General features: G+C 42.2%; 1 protein-coding gene across 1 annotated transcript in view; it reads right to left on the bottom strand.

Moving 5' to 3' along the window:
* Positions 1–23,299, bottom strand: part of SLC9A4 (solute carrier family 9 member A4) — a gene marked incomplete at its 5' end in the record, with an annotated part of 58,707 nt that overhangs the window by 6,099 nt on the left and 29,309 nt on the right. Inside the window, 9 exons of the mRNA XM_082851752.1 lie at positions 931–1,018; positions 1,771–1,902; positions 5,158–5,254; positions 10,579–10,740; positions 13,346–13,416; positions 17,329–17,415; positions 17,982–18,184; positions 21,038–21,255; positions 22,492–22,751. Of these exons, the coding sequence (XP_082707878.1) occupies positions 931–1,018; positions 1,771–1,902; positions 5,158–5,254; positions 10,579–10,740; positions 13,346–13,416; positions 17,329–17,415; positions 17,982–18,184; positions 21,038–21,255; positions 22,492–22,751 (1,318 nt within the window). The remainder of the gene's footprint in view (positions 1–930; positions 1,019–1,770; positions 1,903–5,157; positions 5,255–10,578; positions 10,741–13,345; positions 13,417–17,328; positions 17,416–17,981; positions 18,185–21,037; positions 21,256–22,491; positions 22,752–23,299) is intronic.

Genomic DNA, 23,299 nt, shown 5'->3' with positions numbered 1-23,299 from the left:
ATATTCACTCTTCAAAGATTTAACTCTCAAATCCTATGTGTTTAGTTTATTCAAATTTCCAATGTGATTCCAAGTCTTAAAAATTTAGGAATATTAAACTAGAGAACATGGCATATCATATATATTATATGCCACTTTATGCTAATAGAAAATCATTTTATATACACGTTTAAAAAATAATAGCTTTGGGGCTTCCCTGGTGGCGCAGTGGTTGAGAGTCCGCCTGCCGATGCAGGGGACGCGGGTTCGTGCCCCGGTCTGGGAAGATCCCACGTGCCGCGGAGCGGCTAGGCCCGTGAGCCATAGCCGCTGAGCCTGCGCGTCCGGAGCCTGTGCTCCGCAACGAGAGAGGCCACAACAATGAGAGGCCCGTGTACTGCAAATAATAATAATAATAATAATAGCTTTTATGAGCACAATAGCCCGTTTCAATAACTCTAAGAATTCTATTTAAGTAATAGGTATTAAATGGGAAACATCCAATCAGTAAATCTGGTGAAGTTATTTTAGTAAAATTTAGCCAACTTTGGAGAATTCTGCTAATTTATAAAACACAGGAGAATCCCACCACCTCAAAGAAGGGCCCATTTTATGTTTCCCTAAGACAGGGGTCAGCAGTTGATGACCCCCAGGTGTATCTCTCTGATGCATCTTTTGGTATGGCCCCTGAGCTAAGAATGGTTGTTACACTTTTAAATGGCTGAAAAAAAAATTTAAAGAATATTTCCTGTTAAGTAAAAATTATATGAATTTCAAATTTCAGTGTTCATCACTATAGTTCTGAATTCAACTAATAAAATACTTGTGTTCTCTTTTTCTTGTCATATATGTACTTTCATATTCTTGCTTTTGCCTTTTGGCCCACAAGCCTGAAACAGTTTACCATCTGAACCTTTCCAGAAAAGAGAAGCAGCCAGGGATGCAGGTTACCTGTGAATTCAGCCACCCTCACATCTCTGCCTGCTGGCTGAGGATGGCTATAAGGAAAGGAGAGGTAGCGGATGTTTTGGGTACCAGCCTGTGGGTAACAAGGAGAAATAAAAAGCAGAGTTAGCCACACAACTGACAGCTTCACACGACAAAGTGAGAGATACAGACCCCCTCTGCAGCATCGTGTTTGGATCACTGCCTTTCAGTTACTTCAGTTTAAGGGAAGCAAAATGCCTCCGCCTTCAGTATATGTCCTTTCCCTCTCATGATAAAATAGACCATGATAAACCTCTCAAAGTTTCTCCTGCAGCCCTACTGACATTAGGGTAGAGATTAGGGGCTACTCCAGCCCCAACCTCCATTCAGAGTCCCAGTAAGATTGCTTGGATATGGCCTCAGATGGAGTAGCTCAGATGCACAGTGGTTGCCATGAAGATAGGGTCCAAGAGACGTGGGGAGAACAAATTCCTCCCTGTATCTCCCTGGGGGAGGAGTAAGCTTCCTAGAGCCAGGGTCCCTGTCCACGGATGGTCCCCTGGAATGTCCAGTCCCTGGCCACCGTGGGAGTTAGTCTAGCCTCACAGCCCAGGGAGTGTGTTCCCGTCACTGACCCATCCTGGAGGGCAGTTTGCTGCCACATACCCCGTGGACCGATGCTTTGGGCTCCAAAGGGCCCAGGTCCAGAGAAGGGGGTGTCTGGTGTCCTGTACCCCCTTAGTTTTGTCTTTTTCTGTCAACGAGGGAGTGGTTTTGTTTGTTTGTTTAAATACTGAGGTAGTCACCTGACAAGGCCCTGCTCCGCCCCGACCCAGCTCAGTTGAGTCAGTGTCTCCGCCTTACCGGCTTTCCCCAGGGCAGGCTGTGACCTTTCCTCGCGCTCTCCCTGAAGGTGTTCTGGTGGCGGAGCAGGATTTCTTTCGCCTGCTTCTCGCTCGTTTGGGGTTTGAGGTTGTATTTGCTGTAGGACAGGGTCTGTAGAAAGAAGGGGATGTCAAACATGCACAGACATCTCAGCACAACTTCCAGCCTCAGGAGACCACGGAAAAACCAAGAACAAAGACTAGTAGAGCGAGCAGGTGGTGCTCAGGTCCTCTGAGCGTTTGCCTCAATTACACAGGCACAAGCTGTGGCCCCGGAGGAAAGGCCTGTGCTCGGGGCCAGCCCCTCGGGACCAAGCTGCGGTGGGAGCCTTGCGTCTGGCTCACAGGCTAGTGCCCCCCATCTGCGCTGTCCCCCTGTGACCTCCCACAGTGATCACCCCCGAGGTACCCACAGACTTCGGTGCCCCCCCAGCCAACACACACTCTCTTTCCCAGGTCACGTTCGTTATGCTAGGCCAGCGGTTACTGAGTGTTTAGGGATCAGGGGAATTTAAAAACGCCTTCGGCAATGTCTAGATGGTTGCTATTTTAAAATGTTGCCAATCAAAGATACGCACAAAAAATCAGCCCATTAGTATCACCACCATCAGTTCAAAAAGGAAAAAGTCTTTTAACCAAAGTAGTAGGACGGGCATGATCTTCGATACAGAACAGTTTTTCAAATGGGATCAGTTTAGTTTTATGAAAAATGTCTTCCTTATCTTCACGGAGGCCAGTGAAAATTTGTCTTGAACCACAGACCAGCATGGTCCTCAGATGTTTATGAAGTGCTTACCGGGATCTCTTTCACCCAAACTAGAGGACTACAGATGTCACCTTTTGTGACAAGCCTCCAAACTGTAGACTTCCCACTAGCAACAAAGCAGACAGACAGTTGTCCGGGATTGCACCTTTGGTTTTTCCTTCAAGAGAGCAAGAGGACCATGGCAGAGGAGAGGAGCCATATGAACTACGTAAAGACAGGATGATAGGGCTTCCCTGGTGGCGCAGTGGTTGACAGTCCGCCTGCCGATGCAGGGGACGCGGGTTCGTGCCCCGGTCCGGGAGGATCCCACGTGCCGCGGAGCGGCTGGGCCCGTGAGCCACGGCCGCTGAGCCTGCGCGTCCGGAGCCTGTGCTCCGCAGCGGGAGAGGCCACAACAGTGAGAGGCCCGCGTACCGCAAAAAAAAAAAAAAAAAAGAAAAAGACAGGATGATAACCAGCCAGGACCTGCTGTGTAGCACAGGGAACTCTGCTCAATACTCTGTAGTAACCTCAGTGGGAAGAGAATTTGAGAAAGAATAGGTATATTGTATATGTATAACTGAATCACTTTGCTGTACACCTTTGTCAATCAACAACACTGTTAATCAACTATACTCCAATATAAAATAAAAATTTTTTAAAAATAAGAAAAATAAAGGAGGCTTTAAGGAAGAGAAACGTGGCTAATCCAAATCGTAATGTGCTGTAAGAATAAGCTATACACTGATTTTGAAGACATTAATTTAAAAGAAAAGAGTATAAAATATCTCATTGGTAATTTTTAAAATTCATGATGTGTTGAAATAATATTTTTGATATAGTGGTTTAAATAAAATATATTATAAAAAATTTTTTTAAAGGTTAGGATGAGAAAGGAAAGACAGAAAGGGTAGGACTGGTGAGTCATTCTCCCAAGTAACAAAAGAGGAAGCAAAAGCCATCTCGGGGGTGGAGTCCCCCTCTGTTTACTATGTATGTTCTCCCCGTGGGAGTTTCCATCACCTACTGGCTCTAGGTGATCAACAAGGAAGGGAGGTCCTGCACAGCTTAGAAGGGAGAAACCTGGAGGTCAGTCTGATAAAAGAAGAAGAAAGGTGATTATTTAGGAACCTGATAAAAAAGAGAGAATGCACGGTTAGCCTCATTTTGGGGTGGCTTGGGGTTCCAGAATCTCTCTTTCTATTCCTGGACTTTCCCTAAACTCAACCTCCACCCCCATGGGGCACGTCTGAGTACCAGGCACCCTCTGGACTCCAGCCCTCACTAAGCTGGCCAGCATTCTTCAAACCAGGAAGCTCTTAACTACTTATCTAAGGCGGAATGTGATAGTCTCGCTGAAACAGTTTCACCTGGAATGATTTGAAAGCTGCTGAATGTACTCGACGTGTGCTGTGAGTGTTGCTGACCTGGGTTCCTCCCGCAGGTGCAGGGCCTTTTTGCTGACACATTCCCCTTCATCACTGACCTTCTCGGCACGGCAGCCAGAAGACATTCCCTTGCCCTGGACCATGCAATTCTGAAGTCATGGAAAGAGCTGTGGGTGGGTAGTTGGCAGACCTGGGCTCTTAATGCAATTCGTTTTGAGATCTTAAACAAGTCAGAAAAACAACTCCTCTGACCTCAGCATCTTCTACTGGAGAAGATGAGTTTTGACCAGATGAGTTTTTGGAGTCCCATGACCTGGTCACCAAAACCGAGGCCCTCACGGTTAACTCACTTCTAACCCTAGTCAACAATTGGGATGTTCCATTGAATCCTCAAACTTAAAGAACTCCTAATTAGAGGACACAAATGAAAATACCATTTGATTAAATCAAAGTTTCAGGAGGATTCACTTACTGTCCCTGAAATGTTCTTGCTGTGAACTTTGGGCCAGGTCCCAAGTACTAGTATACCCTCCATACCCTTTTCCAAAATTGAAAAATACTATGCCTGACATGTCTCCTTTTTGTGGATATATATATGTGTGTGTGTGTGTGTGTATGTGTATGTGTATATATATATATATATATATATATATATATATATATTTTTTTTTTTTTTTGGCCTAGCGGCATGTGGGACCTTAGTTCCGGACCAGGGATCAAACCCATGACCCCTGCAGTGGAAGCTTGGAATCTTAACCACTGGACCACCAGGGAAGTCCCTGAAATGTCTCCTTTTTTATCTTAGGCTTTCAGCAATGTGGTTTCGATATTCTAATCTAAACCATCTCAGTTTTCTAAGCTCTATTACAGTCAACCACACTGAAACAACTCCACCATCAGAGGCATCCTGGGGCCATCTTTCTTCCGTGGTGGATGAGTGTCACTGCTTTTCTGTCTCTGGAGGGGGAGGGAGCCCTGCTGGTTCTGGAAAACTCTGGGGCTGCAGGGCTAGGGCAGCCTGACCCCTAGGGCCTGCAACTGGATTTGCATTTCTCTTTATACCATGGGTGCCGATTTTGCTGCAGAAACATAACAATTAACTTTCTGTTCTCCAAACTAAGCAGAGAGAAATTGTTCATCAAGAAGACTGCTTTGGAGAGAATAACATGAACAAGAACTGATTCCTGGAGGACTGGATCCCAGGACAGGCAACAGGGACACGTCTTATACACACCCTTTGTCGAACTTGGTACATGTTGTGTGTCAGAATGTCCCTCATGGACTCCACATCTTCAGGGCAGAGTCTTTTGGTTTCTTGTATCCTCTGGGCCCTGGAAACATCATTGGAGGGAAGCCAAGCATTATTCTTCCATCTTGGCAAGGGGACCACAAAAGCATGAATTTACTTTCAGGAGTTCTAATTGATAAACGTAAAGGTTATGTTTTTAACATAACTTTTCCTGTTGTTTTAGTAAATTCATATGAAATGTCAGCATGTGTGTCTTGACTTACATTTTGAGCATGTGGCTTCTTTGCCTATAGCTTGTATATGGGAATTTCTCTAACCCATTTTTAAAAAGGAGTTTAAAGTCATGGCAAACCAGTTACTTTTTTCCTCCGTATCTATTAAGAACAGACACGTTTGTAAAAAACAATAAAAATCAATGATTAGGAGATACATTTTTGGAAAGGATACCACAAAGGGCAAACCAAATGTTTCACTCTTAGATTCAACAGAAATAAGATTATTCCTTCAAGGCTCACGGACAACACCATGTAGTAACCACATTTTGAATAGCACTAATCTATGCAATACTAAATTTTTACGAGTACCTTTATAAGTACATTTATCTTGGAATTGTCCCTTTAGGGACTTTATCTCTGGTTAAAGAATAATGGTAAGAAACTAAAATCATATTTTACGAGGAGAATTAGACCATTGCCACCATGAAAATCAGGCCAGCTCAGAGACACTGGACCCTCTGAGATTCTAGAAACAGTTGACTTCTTTCAGCCTTCTTCACCATAAGCACCCCTCCCTCCCCGCCCCCCCCCCCAAAAAAAAAGGGCTTAAAAGCCAAGTCATGGCCAGGTTAGCAGTCAATGAACAATTGTCCTCTGAGGATTTCAGTCATGACATCGCTATGTGCAGAATTCTCATGTGACACACATATTTGATTTCAATCACCTCGGTCTAGTGGTGGTAATTTCTAAAAACTTATTGTATGAATAATATACGCTCACTGTAGAACATAGGAACAACAAAAATAGGAGAACTAAAGAAAATTAAACCCATCTTTCAGTACTATTACCTCCCTTGACATATTGGTATAAACCCTTACGGAGCTGTGATGTTTTTTCTTTTCTGGCTGCAGCTTTTTGAAAAGCACACGTGTGCTGATGTGCTGTTACCTGCTTGCACAGGTCTTAGGATAATTGACCATAGAGACAAGAAGTTATTGGTTTCAAGACAGGCCACTTTTTAAGTCCCTTTCCCCAAACATTGGTAGCGATATCATCATACATAGCAAGGATATTTTTGTAAGTAATGCACAATGGGTAAAAGATTTTTAAGGGCTTGGACACTGGATATCACAGGACGCCAGCATTTACTTAGCAATGCGATCTGTCGACTGACTTATGCCCTTCCTACAAAATCACTGAAACCAGTTTCCATATCGCGGAGCTGCAAACGTCAACACTATTGATATTCAGTTACCACCCTCGGTGATTTAAACATTACTATCAGGTCATTTCAACCTAACTGTTTAAATGTCCTTCAAATAAAATTTATTCTGATTTAGATACACCCACGCATTCCCACAATCTGAACACATTCCTTTATTATGGTGGAAGGAATCTATTGCTAAACAGAAACAACAGCTAATCAAATAGTTCCACTTTGTGTGTTCATAATAAAATGACCAAATAGGAAAAAACTATGGGTAAAGTTAAACCTGAGATAGGAAATCTAACTTGGCATTCTCCCCAGTTTATAATTAACCACTCTGGGAAGGACCAGACTCAGTTCAAGCTCATTTAGGCTGCTGGCTGGATGTGCAGTACAGGGTTCCCGGCAGCATTGCCTCGTATTTATTCACACTGAGAAGCTGCAGCTATAGAATCAGAAGGATGAATGATTGATTCGGGCAATCACTGATGCATGGACTTTCCTACCTGCTACTTCGTTAGCAAAATCACTCCTGAAATGATATCATGAGCACAGGAAAGATACAATCCTCAGAAAAACTGAATGTTAGTAATCTCTAGGGCAAAAAAAGTAAAATTATAAAGTGAAAGTCTCATCACTGGAACAAGATATAAAAGAAACCTCTATTACCTTAAATAAAAGACCACTGGTAATTTCATGGCCATTGAAATCAAACTGGGGAAATCTGAATCTAAATGTATTTGAATAAAAAGCTGACATTTCCCTTAACTTTTTTAAAAAAATCAGATGCTATAATGCTGTAAAAAGAGGTTTCCGTTCTAAACACAGCAATAGAGATATGAAATCTAGTAGATGTTATCTTCATGCCATAAGACGAAGTCCCAAAAGGTCAAATATTTCCTGCTTTATTTGGAGGAATCCATCCTCTTTTAGTAGCTTTATACATGAAATCCAGGGAAATGTATGTTGACTGAAGGATGTGCCCACTAAGTAAACAATGGTACTAACAGCTCTTCTGTGTATGTGGTTGCCTTGTGTCTTCTTAGAAAGGTCACCAAGGTGACCAACACTGAGAACGAGTGAAGAATGCAGAGCTGTGGGCTCGGCTCCCTACAAGGCAACGTTCCATCATGGAAGTGAACGTGGCATCAGAATCTTCATACTAGTGTCTCTGGTGTCAGAATGCATGACTGTGAACTTATACCTGTCATTATGTGATCAATTTAAAAATTCTTCAACTGCAATAAATTAATCTGTGCTTTTTAATACATGACATTGTAACTATTTGGGAGTTTCTAAAGACAGTATCTTGAAGTCGCACAGCTTAGTGTGTTATGCCTATACATTTACTATAAATATTTTTTATCTTTCACTTTCTTCTTTTTTAACATCTTTATTATAAATATTTTAATATCTCTTCTCTTTAATAGTAACCAAATATTTTTTAATCGGCTTGAGCCTCTACCCACCGATGTTTCTAAGAACTTCCTACTCATGGGTAAAGCAAGGTGCCTCAGAGTTAGAATAATAATCCAAGTCCATAGTCTATTTATTCCATAGGGTTGTTCTGAGAGTCAAATAAAATAATGTACGTAAAAGTCAAGGAATTCCCTAGAATCAGCAGTGTCTGCCGTGTGCCACAGACAGCTTCTAGGGGTAGTGTTCTCCTGAAGGTCACAGAGTTTAGAAATCTAAACCTCTTGTAGAACAATTGCTTAAACTTCTAAAGAAAAAAAATATATGTGCGTTTTGTTGTTATCCTTTCATACGGAGTCACAAAAAGTGAGCTGAGTACACACTTCTTTTTCCTATTATTGTATGAAGGTTTGTTTTTTAAGAAATTACTGCTTTGATCTTAGGAGAGGAATTCCTTTTTGCTTGACGTCCTACAGATTTCTGATGAGATCAAATGAATGCAACTTAAATACTAAACTTGTAGTAAATATCGGTTTAAAAAATCTCCTCTCCCACCTCGGTTAACTAACCGGTTTGGGCTATAGGGGGAAAAAATGTCTCCAACCTAGAAGGCTCTCTTACTAATCTTGAGTCAATGTCTGAAAAATAATTGACTCAACACAAGGGCATCCTCTAAATGAAACTGGCTCAAAAATTGCCTTGAGGTTAGGAACTGGGAAACCTGCTTATGACCAGTGCAACGTAATGTACAGAGATTCAAAATATATTTTAGCACATGAGAGACTGACTCTCATTTGAGATAAGTGCCCCTACATTCCTAGACCAAGTGCTTACATCACTAGTGAGCAGAAGGTTGAGGAAGTTCCTCATGGTCTAAACTGCCTGCATCCGTCCAGGTCCAGCCCTCCTGCTGAGCGTTGAGTTAATTCTCATCCATCCTTCAGTGAGTAGGTCAAATGCCTGGGGACCAGATGAGGTTCCCTCTCACCCCCTCACAGCTCCCTGGGCTTTATGATCGTATGTTTGTGTGCCCTATTTTATTACTATCAAGACCCTGCTCCAGGGGTGCACTCCCTGAGGGCAGGGACCGTCTGCTTCCACAGGCCGTGGCACATAACAGGTGCCCTAGTACTCCCCTTCGCTAAGGGGATGCCCCAAAGTTCAGGAATCAAGTGAAGTAGGATTTGAAGGCAATATTGTAGAAAATAAAAGAATGCAAAATTATCCATGACGAGTGATATATAAACATTTTAAATAAAGATGAGATCAGTATCCCCGATTATATTTTCTGCCTCAGGCTCTCATATGGCTCAGCACAGTGTTGCCAATAAATATTTGTTAGCACATTCCCGTTTTAGGACCAGAAATTTCCTTAAAGCCATGTAGTGGGCAGCACACAAACCAACCAACCAACCACGAAAACAGTCTCGCTGAGAAATACGGCAGAAAGCTTTCTGCTTATACAAAGGTGCCCTCAGGGCTGCTCCTGGAAATGTTCCCCATGTAAAAAAGGTGATGGTGTTTCTGATTCATTAGCAAGCAAGGGATGAGAAGTAACACTCAGGTGTTAATGACAATTTCATTGCTATCTATTCTTAGCTCTTCTCTCAACTTGCTTTTCAAAGGTGAGGATGTGGGGAGATAATTGAAACTCATTATCTTCTGAGGACGTCAGGATGGAGGAGCTGGTGTTCCTTACGTTAAACATACGTTCTGACTAATTTCCCCAATTCGTAAACCATTTCTTGGGAGAAAACTGGGCATCTTTAGGGAGGGGGTGAATTCATTCTTATGACATTCAAGGAGTTCTCGGTAAATGTCAGAGACTTAAAGCAGCTTAAAAAAATGTCTAACCAGCTCTTGGGACAATTGGTTTCCAGATACTCCAACTGAAGCACCAGGCTTCAAAGGGCATCATCTTGTAATGATGGGGTACGTATCAGTCTTACCCCACCCACTGTTCCACTGGTAGCCAGTTCCCTCCTTGCTCCTGTTCACAGCTGGTCTCATACAAATGCGGCATTCTCCCAATTGCACACAGATCTTTGCCTGAGACACAATTACAAACACGGCCTTCTCTTTAAATATCCCACCGATCACCACACCTCTTGCTCCTATACCACTCATGCCCAAATCCAAGTTAGCATCCTAGGATGCTGACCTGGTCTCTCCTCATAGAAGACAGGAAGAGAGATGACTTATGGGACAAAGACAACAGCAAGATTAGCAGAAGCAAATGAGCACGGGTGAAAGGGTAGACATGTCTAAATAGGAAGACTTGTAACATATGCTAAAGATCTTCTATAAATTCATTTGCCCCGCCCTCCCAAAGAAAGATGTCAAAAAACTCTCATCTTTTTGCTAGAAAGTAATTTTCAGAAACTAGGTGAAACAGATCGAGCATGGACCAAGCTATAAGATGCCAAGACTTAGATCTTATTTCTTCCATTTTTCCTTTGTCATATCTCTGCCTCTTCACTCCTAATAGTACCTTTAAATGGAACAATGAGTTAGTGCCCCTTGTAATTCTGACATTGAAAGTCTAGATCGAGGGCAGATGTCACTTACTGGTGGGGCATGGAAAAGGCTGTAGAACTCAGTATCCCGGTCTCTGCCATCTCAATAGCTTGTTTCATTTCCAGCTTCTTGTACAAAGAAACGATGCTCGATTTTGGCAGGTTCTCTCGGATTAGGATTTTCCGTAAATACTTATGATCAAACTTCTTAAACCTAAAAACGGAAACCAACAGTTTGGAAATCTTCAATCTCTGTATGTGTTATGTAAGTATATACTTTTTCTAGAAGCAAACTACACTTAACTTTATTCTGAAAAACACCACGACAGTGCCTGGAACACATGTGACTTTGAACACATTTAAAAAAAAAATAATCATAGCATTTATACATTTTTTAAAATAAAGAAAGAATGGCCTAGGGACCTAAATACATTGAAAATCAACCAAACAAAAGGAAGGGACAAGCTGTAATCAGGGTTGCTCATCTTTAAAATGAGACTAGGGGCTTCCCTGGTGGTCCAGTGGTAAAGAATCCGCCTTCCAGTGCAGGAGATATGGGTCTGATCCCTGGTCAGGGAACTAACTTCCCACGTGCTGCGGGTCAACTAAGCCCGCGGGCCACAACTACTGAGCCTGCGTGCCACAAACGACAGAGCCAAGGCGCTCTGGAACCCACACGCCACAACTAGAGAGAGAAAATCCACATGCTACAACTAGAGAGAAGCCCGCACGCCACAACTAGAGAGAGAAAACCTGCACACCACAACTAGAGAGAAGCCCGTGCTGCAGCGAAAGATCCCGCGTGCTGCAACTAAGACCCGATGCAGCCAAAAGTAAATAAATAAATAAGTTTAAAATAAATAAATAAATTAAAATGAGACGAATAGTGATAACACAGGAAAGTTAAGGAGATCATGTGAAAGATAATTCCTCTCTTTCTAATCCAGCTTCCTTATGGTTGTTGTAGTTTGCCTTCCAAAAGTCAAGTATGGTCATGCCACTCTCCTATTTAATAGCCTTTTTTTCTTTTTTTTCGCGGCACTCGGGCCTCTCACTGTTGTGGCCTCTCCCGTTGCGGAGCACAGGCTCCAGACGCGCTGGCTTAGCGACCATGGCTCACGGGCCCAGCGGCTCCGCGGCATGTGGGATCTTCCCGGACCGGGGCATGATCCCGTGTCCCCTGCATCGGCAGGCGGACTCTCAACCACTGCGCCACCAGGGAAGCCCTTAATAGCCTTTTGATATGAGTTTTAAAGGTCAAATAGAACTTTATAGTGTTAATGGCTGTAGAGAGCTCCTTAGCTCTGTACCATAAAAGTGTGTCCCTGTCTTTCCAGCCATGTCCTCCTTTTTTCTCACCTTTTTCTCACCTTGTCACTCTCCCATATCCAAACCATGACATGTTCTCCCTTGCCTTTGCAGATGGAAATACACTGCTGCTACTGTGGTTGCTTGGCAGGCTTTCCATTTTTCTTGGCCTGGAGAACTCATTTATTTTCCAAACCCACTCCCATTTCTGTATTGCTATAGTTCTATGCATTTGCCTCTGTTATAACATGCGCCATATTGACCATAATCATTTGTTCAGGCTCTTTCTCTTCTCCCCCACCCCACCCCCAGGACCACATGTACTACATTGTGAAGACCTAGAACACAGTGAGGGTGTCTTACTGCTCTTGACACAGTTTAGAAAGTTAGGTATAGATTCGGCTAAATGGAAGAATATTTAATAATGCTTCATTGGAATAACTATGGCATTTGAACTTAAAAAAAAAAATCTATGGCCTAAATTCTAGATCGGTGGATAGTCACAGAATTTAAATTCTATTTTAACACTGTAAGGACTGCTAAAACGATGCTTCTTTCTACCTCTTAAAAAAAAATCCCACTCAGGAGACTTCCCTGGCAGTCCAGTGGTTAAGATTTCGCCTTCCAATGCACGGGGTGCAGGTTTGACTCCTGATCGGGGAGCTAAGATCCCACATGATCTTAGCCAAAAACCAAAACATAAAACAGAAGCAATATTGTAACAAATTCAATGAAGACTTTAAAAAATGGTCCACATCAAAAAATCTTAAAAAAAAAATCCCACTCAAAAGCTCTCAGTTTCTGGGCCACCACCCTGCAAGAGCCAGAATTTTAAAGATCTAGTCTCTCTTGGCATCACCAACATCAATATGTTGGAAATGTCTACCATTTGGTTAATTGAACTACTGCTAACGCCTACATCCTCCAAACAGCAGTGTAAAACTTCAAAAATCTCGTCTCCCTCATCCTCAATAAACTCTCCTCAGGGCCACGTCATTAAGAAATATGGCTGTAGACTAAATCCAGAAGAGGATGAGTTCTGAAATGTGAGATGTTGTGGAGAAGAGGGCCCCCGGCATCGTTATGCGGGAAGGACCTCCCCCACGATGGAGGAATCTCTTCCCCAGGATCCCTGATGACTCACCAACCCTCCTCTGCAGCCTCTTGAAGGCTGTTATTCCCTGGTTGTGCTTCTCGTATCACTGGGAAATTTGTCCTTGTTTTAAACTTAAATCTGGTGTCTCTAATTTCCACTCGTCAGTTGTACTAGTTTCCTCTAAAGCAATCAAGCCCAAGTTCACTGCTTCCTCCACCTGGTAGCTCTCCATTTCCCAGGACTTCTGCCTGCTTCTTGTATGGCATGGCTCCCAGGCCCTTTATCTTCCTGGCCACCTTCCTCAGGATTCCTTCTACTTTTATCTTATCCCATCTACCTAGCTTCCAGTGGAACCTTCTGAGGTTCCGCATGTCACATATATCCCTCCTTGGTGGTGAGACCTCTGCTTCCTTACTTGTCTCTCACTTGGTAGTGGCTCCACTGCCCACACACATCTTCAATTCCAGCCTTCAAGTGATCCATCAGCTGCAAAACCAAACACAGGGAAATGGTTGCTGATGAAACGTTAGCCCTACAAGACACACGAGGAGGGTTAATACACCTTGGAAAACAAAGGGGCTTTACTTTCCAGGAGCACACCCTCTTTTCCATCACTGTTCATGTAACGGACGCTTATAATGCCTTTCCCAGTAACACCACTTAGTTTCGTGATACAAAGCCTCTGCAGAGAGTTTCTTTAATAAAGCACATAACTTGCAATGAAAACAAGGTACCTGCTTTGCTTTGAATACTATTTTTCTAGAATGATCTAGGAAATTTCTCATTACTGACATCAAATGGATATAAAGCCTAATAATTAACTTTTAATTCTTTGAATTTCATTGAGAAAGAAAAGAATATGCCAGTATCCAATTTATACGACTCCTGAAAATATAATTCTACAGGTATTCTATTATAATAGCAACATATAACAACAAAATTTATCTATATGCCTCAGTTTTTGTTTTGTTTTGTTTTTTCTTTTTATTTTGGGCCGTGCCACATGGCTTGTGGGACCTTAGTTCCCCCATCAGGGACTGAACCTGCGCCCTCAGCAGCGAAAGCACAGAGTCCTAACCACTGGATCACCAGGGAATTCCCACGCCTCACTTTTTTTTTTCTTTTTGCGGTACGCGGGCCTCTCACTGCTGTGGCCTCTCCCGTTGCAGAGCACAGGCTCCAGACCCGCAGGCTCAGCGGCCATGGCTCACGGACCCAGCCACTCTGCGGCATGTGGGATCTTCCCGGACCGGGGCACGAACCCGTGTCCCCTGCATCGGCAGGCACACTCCCAACCACTGCGCCACCAGGGAAGCCCCAACGCCTCAGTTTTTATCTGATCATTTTGTCTCAGTATTTACATCTCACCATCCAAGCCAATTATACTACATTTGCCTTATCCAAATTGTTTATAGGAATTTAGGAAAAAACACAGTCTCTTCATAATTTATTACTTTACAAATAATTTAAATTTGTAATCATTGAAGTTTAACATGGCTTCTAAATTTTTTTTGCAAAATAAATTAAAATACTAAATTAATTCTGAAATAATTATGTACTCTCTACCAATAATTATACCTTTTTTTGAGAAAAAGAAAAATAAGAAAGGGGTGAAATATTCAAATTCTATCGTCTTAGGTATATATCTAATTTCTTAAAATAATGAACAGAGGGGATGAAGATAGAGACAAAAATCTTCAATCGGGTTAAAGCACTACTGATTATAAAATGCTCACTCCCTATCCCCATCTGTTGAATAGTTTCAAATGGCCTTGAAAATTTTTCATTTGCATTTCCTGGAATTAAAATTACTTTATTTCCTTAGGTGACTTTGGCCATGAAATTCAGGTCTGATTTTGAAAGACTTCATCAGTTTCTCCAGCATTAAAATTATGGACTTTCAGGCATGAAAGAAACCTCCAAATTATGTGGGTCAATCATCCCCTCCAAGCCTGAATCTCTTGTACAGCAGCTATGCCGAGTGTTTCCGGTTATTGCTTGCACACATCCACTTCACCTTTGGGTGAGCCATACAAGCAACTGTCCAGACACTCTTCATTAACAGAGCTGAAGCCTCTCACCCTATGTTTGCCATACATTAGTTCTCATTTCTATTTCCTGTAGCCACATGAAACGCCATCCCTTCAATACTGTGTCGGACTTAAAACTTAAAACAAACAGAGACCGTGATCGACTTCATTTTCACTTTTATCAGAGTTGTCACCAAAACTGCCACTAGGCCATGTCTGCTGAACTGGAAGCTGTTACCCCTTCTTTATTATAAGTTCAGGAAGAGCAGAAAATCCCATGTTCCATTAGATAATGATTTCTTTCTTTCTTCCTTCCTTCCTTCCTTCCTTTCTTCCTTCCTTCCTTCCTTTCTTTCTTTCTTTCTTTTTTAGAACAATAATTTTGGAAGCAAGTCAGGCAACCCTGAACATTATTCATCATGATAGTTTTCTGAGGTGTCAACTCGGCTAGGCTACTCCCCTGTTATTATTAATACCCACTGAGATGTTGCTGTGGAAGTATTTGGTAGACAGGATTAAAGGTCACTGATCAGTTGCCTTTAAGTAAGGGATATTATCCTAGATCATCTGGGTGGGTCTGATGTGATCATTCGAAAGGCCTGAAGAATAAAGCAGAAGAAAATTCCACTTGCTTTTGCCTGAGAGCTCCAGTCCACCCTTCCTGATGGCCTGTCCTACAGATTTTGGATCTGTCTATCCAGCACCCACAGTAGGTGAGCCAATTCCTTACAACAAAGCTCTTAATATATATCTCCTACTAGTTCTGCTCCCCTTGTTGAAGCCTGACAGAAGCAATGCTAGCTTGGACCCTAAAGGGAGAGAGAGAAGATGAAATGAAAGAAAGCTACTGGGCCCCACATTTTACAGGCAAGAAGCAGGCTGAACAAACTAATAAGCCGCTAGAGTTACAGATGTAGAAAACATACTTATGGTTACCAGGGGGCAAGCGGGGCAGGGATATATTGGGAGAATGAGACTGACATAGACACACTACTATGCATAAAATAAGTAGCTAGTAAGGACCTACTGTATAGCACAGGGAACTCTACTCGGTACTCTGTAATGGCCTATATGGGAAAAGAATCTAAAACAGAGTGGATATATGTATACATAGAACTGATTCACTTTGCTGTACACCTGGACCTAACACAACATTGTAAATCAACTATACTCCAGTAAAAATTACAAAACAAAACAAAATTAATAAGTCACAAACACCTGCTACTGTTCATGAAAAAAGAACTATGACTCAGTGGGTGGAGGGGAGAACACAGAAGGTGGAGCAAAGAATCATGGAAGATTGTTCCCAGGACTGGAAACCAGGACTGGAAACCCAGGCAGACTTGGAAATTTGCTTGGGGTAGAGGACTCCTTTTTTCCTTCCATATTTCCCCCTTTTGGAAAAGGAGTATCTATAGTCGTTATCTGATGACTGTCCTACCAGTGCGTTTTGGGAGAAGATGACTTGTTTCTTGAGTTTCACAGGTTCAGAGTGAAGAGGAACTGTGTCTCAGGACGGATTATACCTAGAGCCTCACCCATCCTTGATTTAGATGGTTGAGATGCTGAGAGTTGGGTCTTTTGAACTCACAAGATGTAGGTGAGATTTTTGGTCTCTGAGTTCATTCTATAGTGGATTGAGGCTTTTGAGATGTTGGGATCGGTTAATGTATTTTGTATGTGGAACAGACATGGGTCTTTGAAGAGCAAAGGACAGATGCGATAGGCAGAATGTATGTTCCCCAAAGACGTCCAGGGTCCTAATCCCCAGGGCCTGCAAGCATGTTAGTTTTTATTCAAAGAGGAATTAGGATAGCAGATGAATTTAGGTTTGCTATTCAGCTGACCTTATGATAGAGAGAATACCCTAAATTACCCCCATCGGCCCAGTATAACCATAAAGATGTTTAATGTGGAAGAGGAAGGCAGAAGAGTCAGTATCAGAGCGATGCAGCATGAGAAAGCCCTGACTGGTCATTGTTGGCTTTGAAGACAGGACGGGTCCACAAGCCGAGGAACGCCAAGAACCTCTAGAAGCTGGAAGAGGCAAGAAAACAGACCCTTTCCTAGAACCCCTAGAAAGAAATGCAGCCCTGCTACATCTTGATTTTATCCCGGTGAAACCCACTGTGAACTTCTGACTTCCAGAACTGTAAGATAATAACTGTAAGATGTAAGCTACTAAGTCTACGATAATTTCCTACAGCAGCACCAGGAAACTAGTACAGTCACTGTTGGTGGAGCTGGAGAGGAAAGAGGCCATGTCTAGTGACATATACACACCTCATCAAAGTTCTAAATCACTCCCATAGATGACGAAGAGGGAACGTCTTATCAACTTATTAATTATGACCAAGAGATAACTTACACGGGTATGAAGCTCTTCGTTGATGGATTCTTTTTTATTGGTCTTTCTAACATCCAGGTACCTGACCAGAGGGCCAATTGTGATTCCCTAGATCATAAACCACAAAATAAAGCATTTTGTTGTAGTGAAGACTGTCAGGATAGAGAGCAAATCTATTGCAAATTTAGAACTTCCAATTTTAATGTCTTTGTTTTGTACTAGTTTCTACTGGATAAATGCTCCAGTGTTTACTTTAGTTCTTACTTAATACCTTTACACTCTGCAATAAAAATAGGCCTGATGTCTATAATTTAAAGCAGGGATTTAGTTTCATTCCTTAAAATAACCTCCCATTAGTTTGCTGAGAGCTCATACCAGCTATAATAAAAACTATTTAATACCAATTGTTATCTCACTTGCAGCAATAGACATCAGGCGAGCTCTCATTCACCTGTACAAAGGGATATTTTGATTGATATCTTTTATCAATTAAAAGGTCACAAAACGTCGAGGTTACAGGAGGACCAAAAACATGATCTAGAAATATTGGGGAATTTAGTTTGGGCACTTGTCTGAAAATCAGATAAAGTGTCCCTTTCTTGGTATTTTACTAATTTAATACACAATCCTGAGAAGAATCGACTTATTTCAAATATGAAAGAAATTCTACCAACCTGAATAAATACAGTAAAATATATAACTACTAGAGTAGCAGTGACAAACATTTTCTTCCTAGGAAAAAGAGATAGAGGAAGCAAAAACGCAAGTGAAAAACTTCCAGCTCCTCGGACACCACTGTAGAAAATTATGCACTGGTCCTTGATGGAGAAGGGGAAAGTCCGAAACTGGTTACTGATATAGAAGAGAGCAAACACGCCTGGAAGGGGGGAAATACGTATTAGAGCAGAGGGTCACGAACGAGGAGACAAAGCAGCATTAGTGAACCCCAGTCGTGTGCATGTGCCCACAAAGCAAGGCAACCTAATTCCATCGCACCCATGGCAGTCCGTCCCAAACAGAACAGCTTACAAAACTTTTTACTTCTTGGGTAGTTGTGGGACGGCAGTGCTTCAAGTCAGAAGTGTTCTCTGGTAGTTTCCCAGCATGACTGCCTCTGTGCGTGTGCACGTGTGTGTGTGTGTGTGTATTTAAAGTAATAAATCTTGATACTTTTGATATAAGAAATGGTATATATTTTCTAATCTATTTTATAAATTTTGCTCAGCCTTTCAAAACTAAGAAAAGCAAGGGTATCACTTGGAGGGTAGAAGCATTTTTAGCAGCTCATACTCTCCCTGGGTCAGCAGAGGAGGTGTGTGATTTTGAAGGTGAGATTAGCCTCGCCGTGCCTGGGTCTGTGCAGGTGAGCGGACCTTTTGTGGTTGGTTTGGTTCCTCTTGAGGCTCAATGCAAAACAGAAAGGAAGTTGGCAAGGGGTCCAAGGAGGGGTCTCTTACTGTCAGTAAGTGGAAGGTGGAGGGCAGGAGAGCTTGCTGAAAACACAGAGGTGTTTTCTACCACATTGGTTTTCCATCCCCATGTGGCTGAGCTGCCACCCATGCAGTGGTTCCTAGTGAGAAAGGTCCCTTCACTGATGCTCTGACTCATCAAAGCAGAGGTTTCCCTGGAGAACAGTAAACCTCTCGGTATCCTCATGTGGTTTCTAATCGCACAGACATCACAGCAAGCATCACTGACGTTAACTCTACTGCCCTGTAGATCCCCACAGTACTAGAACTGAAAGGGACCTAACAGATTTGTCCACACCCACTGTTCTGTGGTTGGGGAAGAAGCTTTTGAGTAGTTAACTCTCTGTCCAAGGTCAAATAGCTAGTTAGTAACAGTGATAGGACTTGATGTGACATTATAAATTTACACCAGAGTACCCTTAATTCTTTTCTCTCCTGAAGACCCAACAGGCACATATATTCAGAGTTACTTTAATGAATATTTTTAATATTTCTACATTCTTGCTATTCTTTCCTAGCATCCTCTGATAGTAGGGACACTGACAGTGCAGGAGACAGTAAAATTTAATTTTTCTCATTTTGTTTTGTTTGTCCCGGGTCCTCCACGGGCTAGTCCTATGACCTTGGGCAAAAGTCAATCTTTTCATGTACGCATCTTCTCATCTGCTTTCTGGAGGTACTGAGTACTTACACCAGAAGGTGGACGTAAGGTTTAATAATTTAATATCTATGAATCACATAAAGCACGACCTTCTATGTTGTAAGCCTTCATGAGTTGAACTATTCTTAGCTAGGATGAGTCAGGCAGGAGTGGGAGAGCTGGACTCCGACACCTGGCTCTGTCCCTCGCTGTGACGTGGCCAAGTCATTCTCCTGGGAACTGTTACATCATTTCTCTCAGATGGAAAATGAAGGAGCTGGGTGGCTGGTCACCAAGGGTGAAGCATCATGAGGTCTCCCCAACATTAATCTCCCAGCTGGTTTCCATGCTTGTTGGCTGGGCAGAAGCTCTGAGGTGGTACTCTTGACATTAACCCTACTGTCCTGTAGATCCCTACAGTACTAGAACTGAAAGGGACTTATGAAATTTGTCCAGACCCACCATTTTGTGGTTGGGGAAGAAGATTTTGAGTAGTTAACTATCTGTCCAAGGTCAAATAGCTAGTTAGTAATACTGGTAGGACTTGTGAGATTATAAATTTATGTCACAGAATCCTTAATTCTTTTCTCCCCTGGAGACCCAATAGGCACATATATTCAGAGCTATTTTTATGAATATTTTAATATTTCTACGTTCTTGTTATTCTTGCCTAAATCCTAAAAACCATTCTAAATTTAGAATGGATATGTTCTGGATGCATTCTGAGCCATTTCTCCTGATTCCTCTTTGAGCAATTGGTTTGAAAATACTGGTCAAATTCACGTAAAAAAATGCTTCAAATATTGGTTGAAGTCATTTAAAAATATAATCTCTTCCAATCAAAAGGTAAAGCATATCTTGTAGTTCAGTACCGAGTGTTCTTTCTAGCTCCAGAAACATAAATATACAAGTTAAATTAAAAGCCATTAGTCAAGACACCTCGTGTTTTTAAGTTAGGCATATTTTATAGGGGTAACACCAGTTACACTGTAGAGTTGCCTTTACTAAGCACTTTTCAAAAACAGAGATTCACTTCCTTTGTTTTCTATATATCACACTCAACCCTTCACTAAAACCACTTATAATATTTAGGAGACGGTTTTCTAACCTTACAGTTTGTGAGATCTCACTTTTTTTTTTTTAATTTATTTTATTATTATTTTTTTTTAACATCTTTATTGGAGTATAATTGCTTTACAATGGTATGTTAGTTTCAAGATCTCACTTTTCCTGTAACAGAAGTATAAAAGAAAGCCCACAGTTTATAATCTGTATCTGATTTATGGTGCAAGAACTCATAAGCTGGCAAAGAAGTGAAGAGCAAGGGATGAATGTACTGAGTTATATTTAAATGTGTAGATGTGAGAGTTTTCTCTCAATTAAAAACAAGTGCTCCTGCTTCAGCCCTGCTTCAGTGCAGAACCTTATGGGCCAGTGATTATTCTGAACTGATTGAGGAAGCAAACGGGGAACATTCCTGGTCACTACAAGGTACCCAAACCCCCCTAACCAGTAAAACCAGTTGGCATCACCCCATTGCTTTTGCTTTAACCTTGCAGGAAGGAATAAGAAAAATAAAAAAAGAAGCAGGTGGGACTCTCCGGGCCCTGCTGTGTCTTACTGATGGCTCTCCAGATCTGGCAGAAGGCCAGGGTGAAGCAGACGAAGGCCCAGTTCCACTCGTGGTTCTTCCCCACGGTGGACACGCCCATGAACATGAAGATCAGGGTCTCGCTGACGCTGCTCAACATCTTCATGAAATACTTGATGGTCGTGTAGGATGTCTGGGACACGTTTTCTTCGACGTACTTTTTCATGGTCACTGCACAGGCTGTGATTCTGCAAAAGGAAAAGAGTCTCAGGGAGAAGCCACAAGACCTTGCCCCTCATTGGAAAGTCCTCCCTATTGGTGATGGTACAGAGACACAAATCCTGTTTCTATCCAGAGAGAACGTCTTCTCCAGTCCTCTTTCTGGCTGCAGGTTGTTCCTGAGATTTTCTTTCTTCTTCCTCCCTAAGGGGTCTTGCACAAGTGGAGTGTGGTAGAGAAGGTGGGCTTGACATGGCTTTCCCACAACAAAATGGCTCACAATTCATGCACGAGCCAGAAGCAGGACTGTTTTTAGTTTGCTCCCTCCACCCCCATCATGAGCTCTGTCAGCCCCACCTCGTACTCTCTACTTCACCTGCCTTAAACCAAAATAACCCAGTGCGGTTACCTAGAAAGAATACTTCAGCGAGACCCCCTCACGTTGTAATGTTTCCTATAAAATTTTAATGAGAAATTTTTCCTTTAAAATGTTTTGTTCTAGAGCCACTTAGCAAGTCTGGATGGGAAAGAAAGGACTTTGCCTTGTCTTAATAGTTTGCTCACTTCTAAGGTGGGAAAATGATGAGTGCCTAGACGTTACACTACTGTATTTAATTAAGATAAATATTTCTATACAATAACATTGTGCCCAAGTGGCTGGGTATGAGGATGATGTCATAAAGAAGGCAACACGATCAGATACAATAAGCCAAGTTAAGAAGCCTCATTCCAAGATCTACACAAGGATAAACATTTCAAAGATATTTTCATTAGGAAAAAAAATCTGAATTTCTAGTCTTATCCCATCTACCCAGTTTCACTCCACACTGACCAGTCCTGGAGCTGTGATGTGATTTGAGGGAAACAGCAGAAGGCAGAGCCCAGGAATGATAGTAGCTCATGGCACGCTTCCCTTTGACTTTAAAATAATGCATTTTTCAAGGAAAAAAAATAACGACTGAAGTGAGACTTTAACCTTGAACCTCCCCCAGCTCTTCTCTGCACCAGCTTTTCTGAGAGTTATAAATTGACCTTATAATTGCTATGCAGGAAAATCACCAGAACAGAGCAAAAGCAAATGCTGGAGAGAACATTTGTTTGGCAAAGGACCTGAATTGGATTTTACAAAAGTTCAAAAAACCTGGATCCTGAAACGCTTTTGAAGATTGGCATTAGGAGTCAGGGCTTTCTCAAAGCCTGGTCCACCAGATGTGGTCCTAAACTCTCTTTTATTGGATGAGAGGTGGTCCTCGGTTTGTACTCACGCCAGGATGCCAGAGAGATAGAGCGTCTCAGCCACTAAGTAGGACAAGTAGCTGAACATGAAGACGATGAGGGGTTCAATTGCTGAGATGTTCTGAGTGAAACGTGTGATAAACGCAGAAATGAATCCAAAAATGACGCCGAAAAATACTCCCCCGCACCCCACGATAATGAATCGGGCACATCCGGCCAAAATGTCCACAGGTTCTATGTCTTCAAATTTATGCATCTTTGTGAAGGCGATTAAGATATTGTATAAGACCTAGACAAAAAGAAAATGAGAAAACAGAAAAGTAAACATGAATTAGAAATGAGAAACAGCTTACACACAGATTCTTAACTTTGTGTCTAGTTAAATAATACACCACAAAAATTACAGAACAAGAAATATTAACACGGCTGCCTAACATTCAAATGCCTTCCAGATAATTTAAGTTTACTGTTTCTCCGAGTAAGAAGTATAACACTCACAGCTTTCAATCACTGAGCACCTACTACGGGCCAGTCTCTTCACTAAGCTCTGCGTCATTATCAATTGCTTTCCTCTGGCTCCAGATGCATCCTCCAACATAGGCTTGGTAATATACAATGACATTCCTTTATTTCTCCTTTAAAATGAGCACCATGTTAAGCTTGCTCAACTGAGGGGCATTGCAGGAGGTAGGGGCTTCCTGCAACTTCCGTGGGAGGGATGAGAGTCAGCCATGTGTGCGTGAGAGCTTCCAGGGGGTCCTGTCAGGGCCACAGGGCCTGCAAGTGGTCCCTCTGCCACCCTGCATCCTACAGCTGACTGATGAACTCTCCACACAC

The sequence above is a fragment of the Leucopleurus acutus genome (assembly GCF_964270905.1).
Source record: "Leucopleurus acutus genome assembly, chromosome: 12".
Lineage (NCBI taxonomy): Eukaryota > Metazoa > Chordata > Mammalia > Artiodactyla > Delphinidae > Leucopleurus > Leucopleurus acutus.
This window is presented reverse-complemented; position numbering and strand designations above follow the sequence as displayed.